Consider the following 21764-nt stretch of genomic DNA (forward strand, 5'->3'; position numbering starts at 1 on the left):
TCAATAAAATATTCAGTAATAACATCCACCTGGCCTTCCAAAGCAAGAATATACCTTGCAGACCCTAGAACTGATTTTTAAATGAACTTGACTATCTCACTTCTACAGCAACATTCTCAAGCACTGGAAGAAGGAGAGGATGGTGGGCTGACAAAAACTAACAGCTGGGAAAGGGGAGCAGAGAAAAAAGAAGACATGATTTTGTGAAACTTATTTAAAAATAAAGAAATAAAGCCCTTCAGTACCTATTCCCAACTGCAGAAAATAAGTTGTTCCCTTTTCTTACAAACTATCCCTTATCCTGCTGGTCCAGGTCCCTGTGCTCCCTTTTAAAGAGAGACACACAGACCTTCAAGACTGGAAGCCATTTTCACACACACCTGCCTTCCTCAATATGAAACAGTTCACAAAGTTGATATGCACAGTAGTTTCCCTCCCCTCTTTTTTGTGACAATTGGAATGTAGGGAAAAAAAAAAAAAAAACATTAAAAAACCCACAAAGCCTTAAAATTAATTTAGGAAAATGTAAACAACATTCCATGTGCAATGTAAAGAAAATGGTGCAAGTCTGAAACAGGCACGATAAACAAGAAATTCCAACAAATCACTGAAAATTTGCAGAATTACACAGTAAGCTTGGCAGCTGCTATTTGTCTTTTCTCAAACCAATTTATACCCCAAGACAGCAACACTAAACCTTCTTTAGTATAGAGACAATACCAAAAAGACTTCTAGAAATAAAACACACTAACTAGTCAAATCATGTAATTTCATCTGTTACTCATGAGTCAGAACTTGGTTATAGTTCACTCTTATCTTTGACTGATACTGAACCAACTGATACTTCCATACAATCTGTCACTACAACTGCCACCTCTCAGACCACACATCCTGACAAAACACCCACTGTGGGCAAGGATACAACAGATGGAAGTTCACAGCAATTCTGACACACACAAGGTGAACCGCAAAGAAATCATGTCATAAATTTAGTGGAACAATTGGAGAAGATTCTGTTTGAGGAAAAAAAGTAACACTACATATTCAATGCATATAACATGGATCTCTGCCAAGCATTTTTCCTCTTCAACAGCGAGTTTGCTAAGCAATATGTGATTTGATGATGTTCTTGGATTTTGCCTTTCTTCCTTGACTTCAAAATTGTAGGGAATACAGAAATCATGCACATGTTATCAACCTGATGAAATACATTGGTATTGGAAGGAGTAGTTAACCAGGACGGGATTTTATGGATCACTGTGTACAGCCCTTGATCTCTCCTAAGCATAATAAAAAAAATGACCTGCATCCTGATTAGTCAGCTATCATAATTCAGAATAAAAATGCTTCCGTTAACGTAATTATAATTAACTGATCTTTGGAAGCAGTTCTTTTTCATTAAGCATACTGCCAGGAGGTAACATTTACAGCAGAAATGATGCTGCAGAAGGATGGCTCAGTGGGTATTTGTCAAAGGTATTTGATAAGGGGTGGGGAAGATCAGAATTTAAGTCTGAGGAAGACTTAATATTTCCTGATTCACTCTCTTCTTCTAATCTGTAATGTTTATATATTCACAGCATTCTGTCTAGGCTATTAAAAAACTATCAAGAATCCTCGGGGTTTTCCCAGGCAGCACTGCAGCTACCCAGAAAGTGCCTGCTTGCTGTGTCCTCATTTACAGAAAGATGTACAAGCTACTAACAGAAAAACCCCAACCCACTGGAACGGCTCAAGGGCTTTCATTCATAGGAACAATAACTCTGAACACATTTGAGTTGAGATGCAAAGTTACTGCCACTGTTCCTTCTCTATCTCATATCAGCCTGAACTGTCCAAAATTCAGATATTCTGCATACAGATTATTCCCCACATCTCTGCAGAAACCTGGGCAGGTCTGGCTTCATTATCCTCCCCTATGTTCCCCACAGCCAGAATTATGTCCTTTTCCCTACCTGCTAGACTCCACACATGGTTAAGATGCCAAGCCTTCAGGCCTGACACCAAAGGGACAGAAGAGTCCACAACAAAATGGCCAGGAAGGTCCTAGCCCAGGGCAGTCATGTCCCTGCATGTTTCAGTGGCAGCAGGATCAAGCCCTAAATCCCCTACAAAGCAAATAAATACACAAAACACTTCTGGTGTCTCTAGCTCTGCAGTAGAGCAAAGTCTGACATTAGAGGCAGGAGAAGGGGATTTACAAGAGTGCAGGGTGCATTTGCTCTTTGGACCCTCCTTTCTAGGCTGTAACACCCAGAAGGTGTTTCAGTACCTTAGGAGTCAGCAGGGCTGTCCCAGCAGGGCTGTAAAAACTCCAGTGCCACCGAAAGGGAGGGCAGCTGCTCTTAATGACCCCTTGGAATGTTTGTTTTAAAAGTTGCAGTTTCAAAAGCACCCATGGCACAACTGCTTCATCGTCCCTCCCATCTTAGCAAAGGCACTCAGAAAATGATTTTCTCATCAGGAGCAACTTGCTCATATGCAGGCTAAAAGTTTTCAAGAATAGATTAAAGGATTAAGGAAATACAAGTCAGGCACATTAGCTGGGAAAAGATTCTTTAAATATCAAACAGAAGGAAAAGTATATTATAAGAACATTTGCAAAGACCCTTCACAGTAAAAACGGCTTATTTCTTGCAAAAAAACAATGAATTCAGATAGAGAGTCTATCCAGCAGCTAAGGAAAACACCTTAACTATCCACAGAACCATTTTCTTTCACAATACTCCTCTCTGACTTTTCTTGTCACAATTGGTCTTCAACTTATCTCAAAACATTTAGGCATTGAGCTCTAAAACAGGCAGTATGTCATGATACAAATTATTACTACAGCTGTGATAAAGTAAGTTATCTATTGCTTCTCACTAATATTTTAAATTAGTTTTCCACTCTCTGAACTGAAGCCTACAGTTTTCTTTAAGTTTTAAATAATCTACTGTAGTTGGAAGAGAATTCTAGAGTTCCAGATCAATAACTAGCCCTCCCCCCATAAATCTCTGAAACTTTAAATTCTTGATCTTCATTATTTTCTACAGATCATTCTTTGAAGCATGAAAAAGGTAAAAAAAAAAAACCCAAATGCTCTCAAGAATTGCTATGAGAAATTCTTGTAGCCTTTCTTGTAAAATGTTTGCACCAGTGATACGACTCCATTTATTATTCAGGGACGCATTTTTCAAAAATGATTGCTTTTGACCATGCATTTTGCAAAGCACCCATAAAAATAAATAAACATCCTTACAGTTGTCTCAATGGTCCTTCAGAGTCAGTAACTGCTTAATCCAACAGAATTTGCATCCACTTAGGAATTCTTTTTCCTTCATTTCTAGCAGGTTTGCTACGCATTTTAAAGCATGAATCTACAGCTGCAGTTTTTAAAAGAAACGGATGCAGATCTATCGGCCTTATTTAAAAGGCATCTTCTTGGAAGCAGCAAGTTGCTTGATCTAAAGGCTGGAAAAGTAGTAATTTCAAGAGAAAGCTATTTTTTTTTAATGTCTGTTTTTCTTTACACTTTAAACATACAAGAAAGCTGTTCATTAAATTCACATGATGGAAAACTTTAATAAATCGTCAATGAAATTAATTCTACCTGTTCCAGGAAAACCCTGTGAACCCAAAACAGAAAAACAAATACTAGAACTGGGGAAAAGGGAAGATAGAAAAACACAGGGCCACATTCCGCAGACCTTATTGCACACTGTGAAGGAAAACTGCACGTTGCACAATCCCTTCCCTGCTCAATGCTCTCACTGTTACTCTTCTTGCATCAGTTTTCACCCCCTCAGCACTTGCTACAACACATTCCAAAAGTGGATCTAGACTGTAACACGACAGACAGTGAGTTTGCCTAAGAGCCACAATGAAGCCAAAGGAACTGGGCGTGTAGATCACTTTTATCATCCTGGTAACAGACACCAGACACTGATGGAGGTCACTATCAGAAGTCTGTGCTCACATAAGTCTTGATGCACTCTTCCAAAAAAAGGAAAATTTAAACAGGGAAAAAACATGTACAGATGTACAAACTATTTTTTTCTTCCCAATAAATGTGTTTTATACCAGCCACCTCCACGAGCAAATTAAGGCACTGCTTCTTCGTTGCTCATATATTTTCTCTAAAACTGTACCATCAGATTTATACACACAAATGCATCTAAACTACACAGTTTAACAACGTTCAAAGGGTTCCAAAAGTTCATTTAACCCATAAAGACCTGGCAAAAGGAATAGCTCAAGCTACAGTGCAAAACTCCTTAGATACAACAGAAGTACTTCTTCATGTCTTCTGGATCTATATGATTAGCCTTGTGTTAAGCAAGATACAAAGTGTTATGATAAAGAGTTGGCATAGCATCGCAGATTCTTATTGTGGATCTTCAAATTAATTCAATTTCTTTCTCCTCTCCCTCATACCATGCCCTTCAAAGGCTAATTGGTCACTTTATAAGGCTCATGAACTGGTCAAGAAAGCACCAACAACGCAAATGGTATTTCCCTCCCTCCCCCCCCTAAAAAAAATGTTGTATCTAAGCAGCCCATTTTAAATAATTAATAAAATAAGTTTTGGTGGTTTTTTTAAACAGCAGGAAGAAGGAGGATGGTAATGCAGTATCTCATCTCACTGAATGCACACACCCCACAAAATTTCAGTCTTTCTCATATTAGAGTGCAAATATTCATGTAGTTTTAGCTGCGAATGAAATTTTTGAGAAAAGTTCCATACTAGAAGTCTAAAAAAGAAATCCGCAGTTACAATAACAGAAACTATTTTAAATATATTTCCTAATAATATGCAGCATTTCCTGCACTTGCAGGATTTCAAACAGAATATGCAGCAATTTTACACTTCCTGGATTTGGGTCATGGCTGCAGTGCTAATCGACAAACTTATGTTAAGCTAAAGGATATTATTAAATGTTCTGTCAAACCTAAGCACACAGAAAGAAGCCACACTAGTCATTAAAGACTTTTTTTGGTTTTGCAATATTAAACAAAAATGAAAACTATTAGTATCCTACATGTGCTAATACTGAAGTCAAAGTACATTCATTAGTTTAATCAGGCAAAGACTGATAAAAGTGAATATGTGTTAAATTCAAAGAAGGAAGAAAAATAAAAACTTTGCTTTTAATTTAAACCTTTGGTTTCCTTTTGAAGAGGATATGAATGGGACTAATAATCTTGTACCTCCCTGAGGCAAAGAAAAACTAGAAAATTCTATGCACTGCTATTTGTTGGCATGATTAAATCCTTCACTGCATGTACATTTCTACACTGATATTTAATCCAAGTAATAAAATGCAGCTGTACCCAGGCTCCAGGAAGAACATCAAACCTTATTAGTCCACTGCAAAATACACACTACTTTTATTAAGCCCATGTATTTGTAGGCATAGTTTGTGCAGCAAATAATACAAGGTGTGGTTTTCTGTCTCTGAGAGAAATATCAAAACTTTTAAAACAAGTTTTTGAATACTGTATAATAGGCTAACACTAAAGTAGCATCTACTTCCACTAATGAGCCTACCTTAGTGATGAAAAAACTGTTACGAAGAGACACAGTCAAAGGAAGAACAAATTCAGCATTTCAAAAGTAGGCAAAGGAAATTAACCCAAAGGTCACACAGAGCAGAAAGGACCCACCCTCCTTTAAAAGGAAGTGTACCTGGGTCTGTTTGCTTACTGCAGTTGTGTTCTAATGGGAGACACCATTACCTGTTCACTTTCCGACTTCTGCTTCCTGCCCTCCTTCTGTATTCACTCAGAAAATGCAGTCTTTCAAAGCAGATTTTGACAACGTATTCTAAAAATCCAAGCTTAGCACTTGACTACATGGCAATCATGTAGCACTTGACAATCATGTTAACCGTGACTACTTAAGGTTAATGCTAGAGCCCATAGTTGAGATGTTTGCTGCCTAAGTGGATGGTTGTGGCTACCTTTTTGGTTATCTCTGTTTTGCCTCTATTCTTAGAAGTGGATTTATTTAGTGTACTGTATCGGGCAGGTCCCACTTCCTTCACATCCAATCCTACTTCCCATAAAAACATATACATGCCTCCACTATTGAGGAGTTCTCCTATTCCCTCATCAATGAAAAAATGGTGGCAACACGTGGGCATCTTAGACTTCTTTAGTCAGCTTCACCTTAAGACAATCAATCTACCCAAATGAAGAATGCCTTACCTACTTATTCCGTGAGCAAGAACACAGGAACCTACAACACTGTCCAAGTTTTGGAAGATAGAAAACTGTAGTACATATACTGTTCTTTATGCTGTGTCTGTAGATGCAGAGAATTTAAAATCATGCCAAGTTTCAGCCAACAATTGCCATGGTCCAGACAAGAAGGGTCATCACTCTACCCAGTATTACATTCAGGCATTGCAACCCAGCATTTTAACTCCCACTTGTACCACACCAGTGCTAAAGGAATAGAAGTGCCATCATCCCCCACTTGTAATGGATTTATCCTTGAACTTGACCAGTTAAGCTTCATCAAGTAACACCCAGGTAACCTGGCCCTGCTATTTCATCCTGTAAGTCCACTGAATATAAAGTGTTAAACAAAAACACAAATTATGTTAGTTCTCCAGAATGGATGTTCCACTTAATGACTGACTGCATAAAGAAGAGGGAAAAAAAAAACCCCACTCAAGCGCCTTACAGTGAGTTTCACATAAATATTATTTTAGTTTGTTTTAATGCATGAGGAATAAATAAATATCGAAATGTCACTAAAAGTGATTCATTAGCCTTTGCTCTAAAAAGAAAACTTTCCTACCACATACTTAAAGCAAAACCTACAAATACTTTTGTCACTGTTTCTGACATAAAAAGGGGGGGGGGGGGCGGGGCAGGGAAGGAAGTGAGGAAGAAATAAAAAGCTAAATTAACACTTTTCAATTTGTACCTCATCTTTTTACAAGAGACCAAATTTTTTTCTCCTGTTCTCCTGACATCCTTCAAACATTCTTACAGTAAATTGCTGCAACCGGGGAGCAGAGGAAGCTAAACGCTTGTCTAGTTTTTGCAACCAGATATAAAATAATATGAACTGTGACTGCTCTGAAGCTCACAAGGCAAGCAGGGTCTGCAGAGCAGCCTGAACACAAGGATGGCTGTAGCACAGCATCACTCCAAGAACTGAGACCTGCAGCCCACAAGTGTCACCTCAAAACCTAAGTTTGGGGGAGGGCAGGAAAGGAGGGTTATGCCATTGTACTGTTTGTACATCTCGGAAACAGTAGCACCATGAAATAAAACTCCTTGTATAATGCTGTACAAAATTCTACTACACAAAAAAAGTAAAAGGCTTTATACTGAATGCAACAGAACATTCTGGTGAGAGACTTACTTCCCTATGTCCCTAAAAATTCTGGCAAGTTTCATTCGTGCTCAAAAGAGCTCTGAGTAAGGCTTTCAGCACTCCACCACAGACTTAGGCAGGTTTTCAAAGAGCTTTTCAAGGCTCAAACAGAAAGAGTGAATTCAAGAATTCCCTCCTAAGGCAAACCAAAGTGCTTTATTAAAACAAAGTGCCCTTTTACAGTAGTGATCTGTTAGATTAATGACTGCCCTGGCCAAAAGCACTGAGGTTCTACAGCATGTTGGTATGCCTTCCATTCTGGAGACTATTATGTTACACAAAATAAAACTGGGAAAAAAAGAAGGGGAAAGAAAAAAAAAAGGCCACAACAGCACATCACACTGATTTCCCAAACCACCTTGAAACTTCTACATAGCTTTCTGCTTGCTTCAGAAATTTTGACCAGGATAGGTCCAGGTTTACCAATAGCCTTGAAAAAATTCCAGGGCATCTTGCCGTCTCCCACGTAATTTCAGAAATTAAAGTATGGTAATTATAGGGGAGAGGGTCCTTTGCAATGAGAGCTTAAACAAGCCTTATAATCAGCTGATTGACAGAGTATCACCTAAGGGCAGCTACTTTATTAACACAAACATCTGCAACCATCCTTGTTAACAGTGAAAGGATAACAGGATGGATAGTTTAAGCAAAAGAGAGATCTTCAATTTAAACCAATATGGAACCACTAATCTTGCTGACACTACTTGCGTCATCCCATTTCTGACAACAACCCCAAATATTTTTCAACTGTGCTACAAATCAAGGACGTTGTTTCCTATCAGAAGCTGGGTAAAGCATATCAGAGTAGCTTTTCTTGAAATACAGTCAATTTAGCTCAAAATAACCCCACATCTTTTAAATAAGGTGTTTTTTTTCTTAAATATGACCATGAATAACAACATAAAATGAGACTGCAGCTTTTTTTTTTTCTTATCTGTGACAAAGTTACACCAGTGAGCAGCATTACTTCACTTTTCCTACACAGTGGTGCATATCATTCAATCATTTGTATGGAAGGTGAGAATCAACACGACTCACAACAGGCAAGGAAAATCCCATGAACACCTCACTTAACACTGCTGCTGGGAAAGTTCTTCTTTAGTCCATTTCTAATCCTTCATCTCATTCAGCTATTTTATGAATTATCCAATTCAACAGGAAATAACCTCACCATTAGGAAGCTTAAAACTGCAGCCTCTAAAAATCCTGCAGTAACTGCAATGTTGTTCCCTGGCTATGCAGTGCCTTATGCAGAGAAGGGGGTGCTCACCCAAACATCTACATTTATAACTGTTGCTTTTCATCTGTATTCTAGTTGGGAATTTCTGCATCCTTCCCCCTTTGGAATGTACTTGAATACCACCCTCAACTTATCACAAGATGAAAAGGATCCCAGAAATATGAATTGCTTACATAGTGGCAGATACTTGATACTCACTCCAGAGAACAAGGTTACAGTGTTCTTATGCTACTCACTCCTTCTGCTGCAGGAGCACCAAAGACCCACGATAAAGGCATCATTGTACAATGTTCTATATAAAGGAGCACAGAGAGAGGCCCAAAGACTAAGATTTAAATAAAAAAATATGTAATGGGAGAATATTATCGTGCCAAAGGCATGTACTCCTGTGTATGCCAATTAGTCATAATTCAGCACTCCTTACTGGCCATCAATCAAAGCACGGAGGCAGACAAATTTTAAAAGATTACTCCCTTTTATTTATAAACACATAAAATAATTTTAATATATTTTATGTAGATATATGATTTATAATATAAAGAGAAAATAATTTCATGAAATATATATCACAAATATAACATGTAATGAACGTTTAAATATACATATATTCCTATCATAACCATCTTTCTATCATCTTTGTTGTTTTGGACACACACACAGCTAGAGTGTCATAAACCAAATAATTTGTAAACAATCCAACCTTAATTGCCAGTACAATCATGACAGAATAAATGTGAAGTGTAAGTGCCTAAAAAGGACACATTCAGGGAGCAGAGTGTGTATATGAGAAGACTGGAACTCCAACAACATTAATGATGGTAATTTTCCTGCCACAGCTCTCCTGTCAGCTCAAAACTAACAATGGTTTCCTGCCAGTGCCAACATCTTGATTTACAAACAGAAATTACATCTCTTTAAAAGTAGGTGTCATGTTGCACTAGCTTATTTAGAGAAGCCCCATCAACCTGCCAGGAAAAAGCCCAAATGCAAGATAGATTTGAAGTTCCCTTTATGGAAAATAAATTTTAAAATATGACACCTTTTAAAAAACATTCAGTAAATGTATCTGAAATGTATGCAAAGGGTTTTACAAATATAACTTTACTATAAATTAACTCATTTAAATTAAACCATAAATATTACACAATACCTGTTTGTTAGCAAAGCCCTGTAAAAAGTGACACTGCTGAACTGGAACCTACCACCTGCAAACACAGTTTCTGGATGTGATAAATACATTTTTGTTAACTGTAACCCCCTGCAAAGATGCAACTTCACTTCAGACTACAGAGATTGAAAATTTTATTGAAGACTTGTATTTACTTTGTTCAAGTAAATACATGACAGAATAAAATTCAAAAACTGGTTATCTGCCTCTTTGATTTAAAAATACATTTTAAGTGCAAGGGAAACAACAACTTAGCAGTCCTAAATATCCTAAAAAGGGATCAAAAATAAAAGGATTATGAAAAAAGGTTTAAAAATTAATCTAAAATCTGTTTAAATACAAACAGATTTCAAAAAGCTTTCATTTGTGTTCTGACATATTTAAATAGCTGTACCATGAACAAAAAGAAAAAATCCACAAGGTCTGAGAAGCTGCATCATTATACCAATTGAATAAATAAAAAAATCCAACATAATAAAGTGTGAATATTAAAACAAGTAAGTTTCTACTAACATGCCTGCATTTCCCCCATGTGATGCATCAATGCTGTGCAAAGTATTTGGGTTTATATTTTATTGCTACTCATGTACCTTGTGGATTCAGAGGAGCAGTTTAATTACAGTATTGGTGAGAAACTGGGTCATCCAAGATCTGATTAGCCCTCTGGAGATGCCTCTCCTCGCTTAGCTTAGAGGAAGCCCAAGATTACTGCATTCCTGAACAACTCAAGCTATAGTTCCATACACACTTCAAGCAAGAGAAAAACAGCATTTACCAGAGTCTCACCCACAGATGGCTGATCCCCCCTCACTGCTCTCCCTGCACAGCAGCAATGCAACCACGAATGCAGCTACCCAGGCAAGAGTTTAGGGAGCTCACCCAATTGCAATCACCCTCATTAATCCTGCAAGGAAGAATGCAGGAATTCAGGCAGGCAAAGGACACCACCCACTCTATTAGCATGGGTACATTTTAAAGAAGTCATGAAATTTTAAGACCCTGAGTTCTGCCTAGGCTCCATCAGCCCAGACCTTTCTAATGAAACTTCATTCAAAGCTTTTTTTGTCAAGACCACAAAAGTTTCTGGAACTCATTAATTCTGACCTCTGAATCTGTATTTTGAGTCAGAAAACTGATCTCCAGCCTGCTTGCTGACAGTGTCACCAAGTACAAGCTGCACTATAAGGAGGAGATGGAGCAGCAAGTAGCAGCACCCCAAGAAAACAGACCTGAAAAGTTAAGAAAACACAGACGAGTAACAGTGAAGCAAGACTGAGGGGCAAGTTCTCCTACTACAAGATTCCAGAGCCAAACAACAGTTATTTTTCACACTTCAACATCCCACGGTGAAAACGTTAATAATGTACTACTACTGATCCAAACACCTACTGTGGTAAAGTCCCTTGACACCTTCAATTAAAAAAATGGAGGAAACATTAAATAAATACTGATATTACCAGTGAAGCAATTTTTAGGGGGTCACTAATACACAGTAGTTTACTATTTAAGAATCTTGTGGGTTTCCTTTTTTTTCACATAGCTTAGTTGCACAGAGCTATTCTTATTTAACTCTTAATTTTTTTAAACATATCACCAGTCTTCAAAGCAACCTTTTTCAAATCTGCATTATGGCTCTTTATCCCCTGTATCCTGCAATGCTTTATCATTCAGAGTTCAATTTTTTCATAGAGAATTACCATTTCAAGTTTCAGGAAAGATAACCCAGGAGACACCATAGCTTCTTCTCTATTTCCCAAGTCACAGTATCTATAAAGATCACAAGATAACTGCACTGTGAAATCACAACAATTGTGAAAACACTACACAAACTGTAGCTTCAAACTTACATTTTATGAGTGGGCTATCAGGGTTCATGGTTCAAAAATAAAAACTTAGCATGTAACATAATCTGACATCCTTTAGCTATTCAATATTATATATTGTAGAAGTATTTTACTTGACTTCTAGGCTTTCCTTCCCCAGCATGCAGTTGTCTCTGCGAAGCAGAACCTAGACTTTTTCCTTTCTTTCATTTATTTCCTTTCTTTCTTTCAGCTCACTGCAAAGAAGTGACAACTACAAAGCCTCTTACACCAAATCATTCAGCTTTAAAATTATTTGCAGCACTTTACCCACAATACATAAAATGCACAGCCACCTACACTTTGGGTAAACGAAACCAAAAAAGGTCTATTTCCAGTATTTATTTTATGAACAGTTTGACTTGGTCCTCAGCTCACTAGATTCATTCTGACACACCAGGAGGGGAGATCAGGAGTGATGGGGGAAACTGAGCCAGCCTTAACTTAAAGACTTTCCTCAGCACAGGAAGCTTTACAGGTGCCCAGAACGCACTTTCCTCAGCTGCAAGCACAGAAATAATATATAGAATGGTTTGGGTTGGAAGAGACCTTAAGATCATCCAGTTCCTACCCCCTGCCATGGACAGGGACACCTTCCACTAGACCAGGCTGCTAGCCCCATCCAACCTGGCCTTGAAGGACTTGCTACAGCACTGCATCTTTATCTGTTATGGCTGACTTTAACGTTTGTTTTAATTCCCAAGTTCATTGTTCATGAACAGGGAAAATGACAGAATATTTCTTTACATATACTATAAGAACACAGAAGGAAAGAAAAAAGATCTATTTTTTTAGAAATCCCAAAACCCTACAGTTCCTCTGTGAACACAGACTAGAAAGCCAGAGCTGTAATGAGAGGTCAAGGTAAATAACCAACCATCAAACAGCAGCAGCCTTTAATCACTCCACTGTGGCCTTGATTTGAACTGGTGAAGCAAAAACTTCCCCCATCATTACCAGGCCACACCAACCATTTGCAGAATGTAAGATTACATCGCACAGCATCTCTCAAAACACACAAAATGTGTTCCTACCCTCAGTTAAACAGAAAGAAAACCTGAACTGATGATAGTGAAGCACAAAGACGCCGGTGAGCTTCCCAACTGCATGCAGCTGTAAGTTTTTAGTGTGTGAGAAACAAAACTAAAAGCAGAAAAACAAAGTCAGGAAAGAAATATTCTGTATTGTAAGTTGGGACTGCATCTTACATATTTAAGGGGAAAAAAATGAAGATGTCAGCAGCTTGTTGTAATACTGTCTACCAGCATTTAGTTTCACTGCAGCAGCTCAAATAATTTCACTGTTCTGACCTTTCCTCAAATGAGGAAAGCGTAGGAAAATTCCCAAATGTAAAGAGCAGAGTTTATAATATTAAGAATTTATCATGACACTACACATTTTCTGGCCACTAAATATAAGAATCTGGAGAAAACGTAGATTAAACCAACTCGTTCTGTGGTGGGACATTCTAGGTAGGTTGTGTCCACCAGGATTTCTCTGAGAAGTTATCTTCAAATGCAAAACAAGTCAAAAATCAACCTCACTTAGCTACCCTTGATACTCTTACAAACCCTTTAAGCTATGACTTCAGTGTCCTATAAGGCATACAATGGAAATGCACTATTTCAAGTGCAAATTTGTTTTACCCTTATTTATTAAAAAACGTTTGTAGAGCTAAAATAAGCATGTGTGTGCTTCTTAAGTACCAGGATATTAACAGATTTACTTCTACAAGCTATTTCAATAAAATAATAAGCTTTATGTAACAAATTGCTAAAACAGCAAATATTATGTGGTTAAAATTACTTAAGCTAGTGAAGAAGTTGGCAAAACACCCAAATAGATATGATCTGCCTGTGAATACATTTAGGACAAATATTAGAAAAAGGATTTAATCATTTTAGGACTTGAAGTCCAGCACAAAGAGCAATGGAAATAATATACTGAATCAAGTACATCACAAGAAAATAACAAGTAGGATTCAATACTGCAGCCTGAACATAATAGCATTCTGAAGTTTTTACTGGCCTTCTTAAGGCTGAGATTTACCTCATTTTAGATAGATTTTTGGTTTGAATGACACTAGGTGATGCACAGGTTAGGAATACTAGAGACTCCCACCATTTTTAATACATCTAGCTATTCTAAGTCCCCACAGATTTTGTGAATAAGCTCACATGTACAGAAGTATGCAAATAAATGCAGCTTCATAAGATATGATACAGGTCTTATTGACTGAGATATTTAGGAAATAGGAGCCTAAAACTAAGGACTGTGCTTATAGCTCAAGTTTCTCTCCAGTAAACTATAAACTAAGAAATCCAACATCAGCCAAACATAAAACATCTAATCTTCTCTAAAGTATTTTTTTAAAGTGGCACTTTTCTGCAGTGTCCTTGAAGGCCATCACTTAGCACAAGCTTAAGCATCCAGGCTACCACAAGAATGTAGTGTCCTGCATTACTGACCACCACAAAAAGTACTGCCAAAGTGTTGTCTTGCATTTGAATAAGGGTCTTCATTCTTCCTAATGAACAGCTGAACCCTCCAGTCTGGAATCAGCTCAAAATCTGACCAAAACCAAGGGTGTTTTGCTGTAGCACTGGCTGTACGTGCTGCACCCAAACCAACATCACCATAGAAGGACCCTGGAAGTCACACTTAACACAGCAACTATGAGTCAGTTATTTGTTATGGTTAACACTCTACATAAGGCAATGCCAGCACATGAAAAGCTCAGTAGGACAAATGAAGAGTCATATTCAGTGTTTGACAAATCAGGATATTCCGGTACCTGAGTAACTGCCTGGAAAATTGTCCTCTATGCAATACAGCAAATACTTTAAACAGAAAGTAAACAAATGAGAACAGCAATATGAAAGAAAATAGAGATACATCTATATAGAAACTAAAACAGTTCTATCTACACTAGTATGAGCCCTATAGTGCACCAATTCTTTCAGCCCTTTTTCTGATGTAATTTTTGCCCTGCTGCATTTAGCAAGCATTTTCTTTAGCATTCTTTATTTCCAGATGTCAAGAACAATCATTTTTCATTTCGTCTGACAAGAAATTTAACCAACAATTTTCTTTACTCACTTCCTCCCAGAAACTCAAATGGTCTTATTTTCCTAACACAGGATATAATTATCCTATGAACAACATGCCTTCTCTTCAGCACATTCAGTACCGTTGTGTTGAAGCTGAGCTACATTACAAATACAGTTCCTGTGCAAATAAAGTTTTATCCTTATTTCTATATGAGGAAAGGCCAAGTAACATTACTGACAAAAGTTACATTAAGTCTCACGTCCACAAAACTTAAAGAGACTTTTAAATACTTAAAACAGTTCACTGAAAAGAGGTTATCTTACCCATCAGATATGACTTAACCCAAAACTTCCGGTGTCTTTCATCTGTTTTTTTCCACCATAACTGATATTAAGTCACAGTTTTCTGTGGCTCAGATCGTTCTAATACATGCCAAAATTCCTTTGGGATCAGACCTCTCTACTGGAATTTGTGTAACTTTTTTTTTTCCTACAAAATGAAGTCCATTCATTTTATGTTGGATTTTTACCAGTTATTTTAATTCACTAGGCAGTCACAAATTTTGGAGTTCGTAGCAAACCCAAGGCATTTTCCCCTCGAAGTTACATGTTTTATTTATACTGACTAAAACAAGCATCAGCTTGTTACAGAACTCAACTTCTTGAAAATGAGACCAGACTACAAACACAGAAGTCTTACACAGCACGCACTGATCAAAAATTTGCAGATTAGGTATGGCATCTGCCAAATCTCAACTTTATTTGATTATTTTTACAGGACTGGAGACACAAAACCCAGTGTGAATATTTTTGAGGAATAACCACCTCCTAAAACCTACTACAGAAGTACAGTTCTTCTAAACTACAAACTAAAGGTTTCTTTATTTTCTGAAAGAAGTCTACTTACTCATGACTGGAAACTTCTTTGTATATAATCCAAGACAGGTCTTGAAGCAAGGTATCTTGTTGGAGAAGGTTTCTCAGAGGTATACATGTCCTGAAGGTGGGAGAAAAATTAAAATATAAATAATTTTTTCAACCTCAAATCACTAGAATATATGTTTACATACCAATTGCCTTTCCTACTATATTTTCATCTTCCTTAAAAAAAAAAAAAAAAAAGGAACATAAAGATGTATTTGATACGACTGGGGAACTTTACTGTTTATGGATATATTTAGCAGTTTACCGACTCAAAATGTGCACCTTCCTCTAACAATCACGTTACAAACTTGTGTGCATGTGCTAAAACTGTGCTATAAAACAATGTTTGTTATCTCTTGGGAGCAGTTAAAAAGTTAAAAGTACAAGACTACAATACGGATATAGTAACTGAAAATTCCAAAGAAGTATTTTCCTTCAGCAACCTCAGCTAGCAAGAAGATGCAAAAAAATACTCTTTAAAACACAAGAAATGCTATTAAGATTCCTGAATAAGCACAGGTTGGCATTGACTTCCAACACTTCCCCCTCAGAAGCAAAACCTGAAAAAGTTACCATTTCTAGCGACTGTAAACCTACAGTTCCATCAATTCATCGTGGATTTCAGAAAAGGGAACCCAAGTAGGGCAAATATGAATTCTCTAACAATATGCCTGGCCCTCCCTGAAGCCAAATATGGAGGACTTAATCTCCAGCAATGACAGCACAGCAAGTACATTTTGAAAAATTTATTATATAATCTCCCTCCTGCTGCTAAAAGCAAGTTTATACAAGTCTGATAGAACAGTTAAACGAAAGAAATTTCACCTCACAGCTGAGATGAAAAGCAGAAATCCAACGTATCTACTAAGCAATAAAGAATTTTCTTCTAATACCTGCACAAGTTCAGGAATATTATATATTTCCTCTTTTCAAAACCAATTAGAACCTGCTGAACTTCACCACTTGTGCTAATCCAGCCAGATAATATCTAGTGCTGACTCAGATTTCAAGTCTCAACTCTTCTGATCTCCTCATGCTTAAAAAAAAAAGCAAAGTAAAATGCAAAAATACCTAAGAAAGGATACAATTTTTCCTAAATTATGACTTCACAGCACATTTACAGATCTACAGCACATGGCAAAGCAGTACAGGGGCTATAACAGGACACTGCAAGAAGGTTCCTTGATGAACTGCTAAAACAATTAAAAAAAAAAACAAAACCCCAAACACATCAAAACCACACACACCACCAAAAGAAGAAATCCAGCTGCCAAAAGGAAGCCTTTGGTAAAGCTGCAGACTGAAAATTACAGCCAACTTTTTTGTATTGATCAAGTAACACAGGTAAGGGACTCATTAGGGAAATAAAGCAGTTGAAAAAATCCACACACAAGCATTCTAAACAAGCAGAGAAGAACATAAAGCCATGAGATGCTGCAATCACTGAAGAACAGTTTGAACTGCAGGTTCTATCAAGTTCCCATGAACGTCTGCTAAATTAAGTATTTAAGCACACACAGCCCAATCAAAAATAAAGTGTCTGTTAAAACATGTCATTAAAACTCCAGCCTTGTCAGCTTCCTCTTGATTACTGATGTCAAATTAGCAAATATAACTTCCATGACATTTAATTATTTACTGGGCTAATGCCTATCATGTTAAGAACACAAAATGGATCAAACAGACAGCCCTCAAACCAGGTCCAAAGCACTTTTGACCAGAGCTTCACACTACCTTTGGGCCCAAATTCTTCTTGAGTATTATGCATAATCAACTGGAAGACCAGAGTCTCCAATTCAACTTGATTTTCCAAAGGCATTATCTCACCTTAGTTTTGTAAATATGAACTAACAATACTTTGCCTCTGAGACATCGTGTTACATGACATTTTATTGTGTGTATGTACAGGAAAAGGCTGTTCATTAGGAAAAAACAAAACAGCAGCTCTGAAAACCACTTAAGGCTAATAATAGCTTAATCATGCACCTCATCACTTATAAAAATCTTGTCACGTAACACTAAGGAAATGCAATGGGGACAATACAGAGGCTCTGTACTACCTAAACGTGTGAAAAGTGAATGTTCCATTGCACCACAGCAACCTGACCTCCAACTCCCAGCCATAAAGTGCTACTCCTCTACTGCCTTCAGTGTCCAAATATTCTGTTTAGTTACTCCTAGCATCTGTTTACCAGACAATGCAGTCTTCTGGTAAATTCAGCTGTTGTTCTTTGAAATAGCACTACATGTGTGTTTTATATCATTTCATTTGTAAACAACTTTGTCATTTTGAGGACAGGTATTTTCTTGGGCTATTTGAAAGTGTTTAAGTCAGTAATAAAACAAAAAGAGGGGGAGAAGTTTCCCCTCTCATCTGTAATTTTGAGTATAGCAATAGCAAGCAGTACTGAAAAGTCAAAACTACCAAAAATCACAAAGTCCCTGCTTTCTACTGCATTGCAATATCAACTTTTCCTAGGGATGTGTGTTAGAAACTAAACTGTTCTCATTTTGCTTTCTCACCCAACAACCTGGTTTATTTCAATGCTTGCAGGGTTCTCTCCTGTACCAAAACACTACCAACTACTACAAAACACAGCGTACTACTTGTTGAGTGTCTTTCTGAAAGGCATCATATTGGAAAAACTTTTCATTCAAAACAATGCCTGACACTCTTTCTTTCTGCTTTCCTTTCCAATCAACAAGGCTGTAATAAAAAAGAAAAAGCCAACCCACCCACCCACACACCTTTCATTTATGTCTTTTCCTGAAGAGCTAAGCCTTGTATTCCACCCTGTTTCCTCTACTGACACACATCTCCTCACTCTAGGGTGTATCACCTGCAGTAGCTGTGAAATTATTGGCATTTTAGTTGAGATTTGAAAGGAACACCTGCAGTGAGCAAAGCTCTTTGCCACTTCAAATTCACACATACTCATAGTACATTCAACTGCTTGTTTCCATACCTGGTGCCAGCCCTCTTTTTTACCCAATACTCTGTTTCAGGATAATTAGCAGGAGCCAGATTGCAAGCAAATTACAGCATATTGTAATTCTATGCAGTATGACTCTACCCAGAGAAAAGATTTTTCTTTAGGTTGGCAATTAAAGATTCAGGTCTAGCTTGTATGTTACTGCAGTATCTGTTTAACTTAGATGCTAAGGAGTTAACATTAAGAATTTATACCCCCAGTTCCCAAGCACCAGGAATCACAGGAGCAGCATCAACTGCACTGCTTAAACACACGAAGACAAAACAGCCTGAAGAGAGTCTGCCTTGCACAAATCAGTATTTTGGTATCATTTGCCTTCTTCTTTAAACCGAACATTATGCCGCCTCGCAGAAAACAGACAGAGATTTCAGAAGCACTGTGTTTTAGAGCTGCACAGATAGCTGGCTGGCAAAACATTAAGTCTGAAATTGGTGGTTTCTGTGCTGTGTAATCAGAGGGCAAAGGAACAGCTAGTTAAAAGGCAGTTCTACTAAATACTTATTTTACACTGCATCTCAGCTGAATTAACTTAAAAGTTATACTCAGAAACAACAAAAGTTAAAAATGAGCAAAACTAAGTCCCTTCAGAGCACAGGTATTAAAAAGAACATAATAAAAATCCCTATTATAGCACCCAGTTTCTGAGCATCCCAGCTCAGTAAAATGCCCAAGACAGCGCAAATGCACAATTCACAACAAAGTGAAATTGCTACTGTTTGAGAACCTACACAGAATCACTGACTGGCCACAGATGAGGAAGCACATGGAAGTACAAATGAAACAAGCCCAACGACACACCCTCCTTTGTTCATAGCAGGAGTATTTACACTACAAAGCGTTGAGGCAAATCGCCTTTAGTTTCAGGCACTGCTCATTGGCCGCTGAGTTTAATACACACGCCTGGCAGAGCTGGAGTTTCGACTGTCACACAGCAGCTCTAGATTGCAGGGTACGCAGCAAGCTAGAAAACCATAGAAAACCATAGAAAACAATTATTTAATAGAATTATCCTAACTGAAGGGATCCTCCACAAGATACATTTGTTGTGAAGAGGGCAGATGTGGATTTGTTTTCACTCCACTGTAATTCAGTGCAAGCTGAAGAGCAGCTCCCCTCACAGCCAGCTTTCAGTGCAGCTGCCTCCTCCAAGCAGCAAATGGCACAAAGAAAGTTATTCTCGAGCATATGCGGGTGAACAACTGGTGCAGGAGTTTGGGGACAGTGACTTTTAAGTCACCACTTGACTCTCGTTCAGCTGGCAGATCAACGGCTTCGATGGTTTCCCTACAGGCAGGGAAGGAAGAACCTGAAACACCTGATAATAACTGGCTCTTTCCTGGCAGTCCCGGGGAGGCTGAAGCTGGGAGAGCGCCATGGAGAGCCAGGGCAGAGCACAGGCACGGGAAGCCCTCTGTCCCAGCCCACCGCTGCCAGCCTGGCACTTCCCACCGCATACCTGAAGGATTACAAAAAGCAGAGGAGGGAGCCGGTAGAGAGAGAACAGCGGTGCCAGAAAGTCACATTAAAGGGTTCAGCCATCCAAATCCTTCCTGCTCCCGACCGGGGCGGCACTGTCGCCTCCCACATGGCCAGAGAAGGGGGGCTTAAGGAGGCCCCGAGTGTGTGACCTACAGCCGTGAGCTCTCCAGCACACACCTCCGGACCCCCAGCCCCACTGTGACTGCGGCCCCTCGCGCCGCCACACCTCGCTCCAACCTTACAGTGGGACCAGGGGCATCTCCACAGGGCTTCCCCCGGGCTCCCCCAGCACTCCCGGCTCGCCGCGTCCCGCACCCCCCGCAGAAAGAGCAGGGAACCTCCAAAAACAAACACGCCCCTCCGCTGGGAATGGAACAGTCCGAAGCACCCCAGTACCCTGCGGGAGCCGGCTCCCGCCACTTCCACCTCCCCGGCCCCGCGGGGGGTGCGCGCCCCTCCCCTCGGGGGAGGATGGTAGCGCCCGCCTCCCCTCCGCCCGGAGGAACGCGCCCGCTTCAATGGAGGGTCCGGCGCGGCACCTCCACACACACACGCGGCCCCCCCCCGCACCCCCGTAATGGACGGGTTCAGCCGGCCACCCCGGGGCCGCACAATGGCCGGAGCAAAGCCCCGGCTCGCCCCTACCTTTGCTCGGCTTCCTCCTCTTCCCGGGGCCTCCCTCCCTCCCTCCGCCGCCTTCCCCAGCGGCGCGTCCCTGCTCGCTGCCCCGGGACCGGCGGCCTCCGACCAGGAAGTGCCCCGATGTGACACCGCCGCTATGGAAACCCTCCCCGCCCCCGCCCCTCCCACAGGGCTGACCCGCCGCCGCCATCTTGCGCTGGGGACGAGGCGCCGGCTGGGCAGAGAGCTCCTGTGGGGAAAAAGAGGGGAAAACACAAAACAGGCCTCGTGCCGCTCACAAACTGCTTGTCTGTGCTGCATGAGCTACCAAGGCCCTCAGCATGGGCACCCGTTCTCCTGTGTCCAGTTCTGGGCTCCTCAGTGTGACACAAAAACATCGGGATATATGAAACTCCGTCACTATTTTATGGTATAGGGGAGTAGGCATTACTTTATTCCTGTCCAGTGTGCATAGCGGATAACTCGAGCCATATGCACACCACTTCTAAAACTTTCCATTTCTACATTTTTAGCGAACAATGTTCATTGATTTTAAGTTTGATAATTCTGTTCATTAGTTAGTATTCTGTCTTCTGTTAATTACTGATTTCTCACTTGCCATGCTAATTAGTCCACATTTTTCAGCCCTTTTATCAATTTTTTCCCCGACAGAGTCTGCAGTACTCAGGCTTTGTTAGTCTCTTCCAGTTACTCCAACGTGTCTTTGGAGGGCCATGAATTTTGGATCATTGGTGTCCAGCTTTCCTTTGTTCATTGAAGCTTATCAGCATTAGTTTAGCAAAACTTAAAGTTCCATGATCTAACAATAAATCTGTCAAAAGAAACTTAGCGGCATGCTGGCTAAAGTGGAAAATACACTGCTTTTGATGAATTAAAACAATTACTTAGAAAAAATTAATTAGGATAGTGGTGTAAATTGCAACAATTCCTCCCTTTGGAAATTATTTTAATTATTTCTTTTAAGATTACTTCCACTTAAATCATTGAGTATTTAGCAAGATTTAACCAGTGGTGTGGCACTGGATGGTAACAAA

General features: G+C 39.3%; 1 protein-coding gene across 2 annotated transcripts in view; it reads right to left on the minus strand.

The window, feature by feature from the left end:
• Nucleotides 1–20847, minus strand: part of USP6NL (USP6 N-terminal like) — a 111543-nt gene extending 90696 nt beyond the window's left edge. Inside the window, exons 1-3 of one of the 2 annotated variants that reach the window (XM_085082677.1) lie at nucleotides 20734–20837; nucleotides 18365–18465; nucleotides 15600–15689 (exon numbers count right to left, since the gene is read on the minus strand). In XM_085082677.1, the coding sequence (XP_084938803.1) occupies nucleotides 15600–15603 (4 nt within the window). In that variant the 5' untranslated portion in view covers nucleotides 15604–15689; nucleotides 18365–18465; nucleotides 20734–20837. Of the gene's footprint in view, nucleotides 1–15599; nucleotides 15690–18364; nucleotides 18466–20733 lie in introns of both variants that reach the window. The other variant, XM_085082669.1, reaches the window with a different exon arrangement.
• Between the last annotated feature and the right edge of the window lie 917 nt (nucleotides 20848–21764).

This window comes from Lichenostomus cassidix, chromosome 1Aa (assembly GCF_008360975.1).
Source record: "Lichenostomus cassidix isolate B80296 chromosome 1Aa, HeHo_3.0, whole genome shotgun sequence".
Lineage (NCBI taxonomy): Eukaryota > Metazoa > Chordata > Aves > Passeriformes > Meliphagidae > Lichenostomus > Lichenostomus cassidix.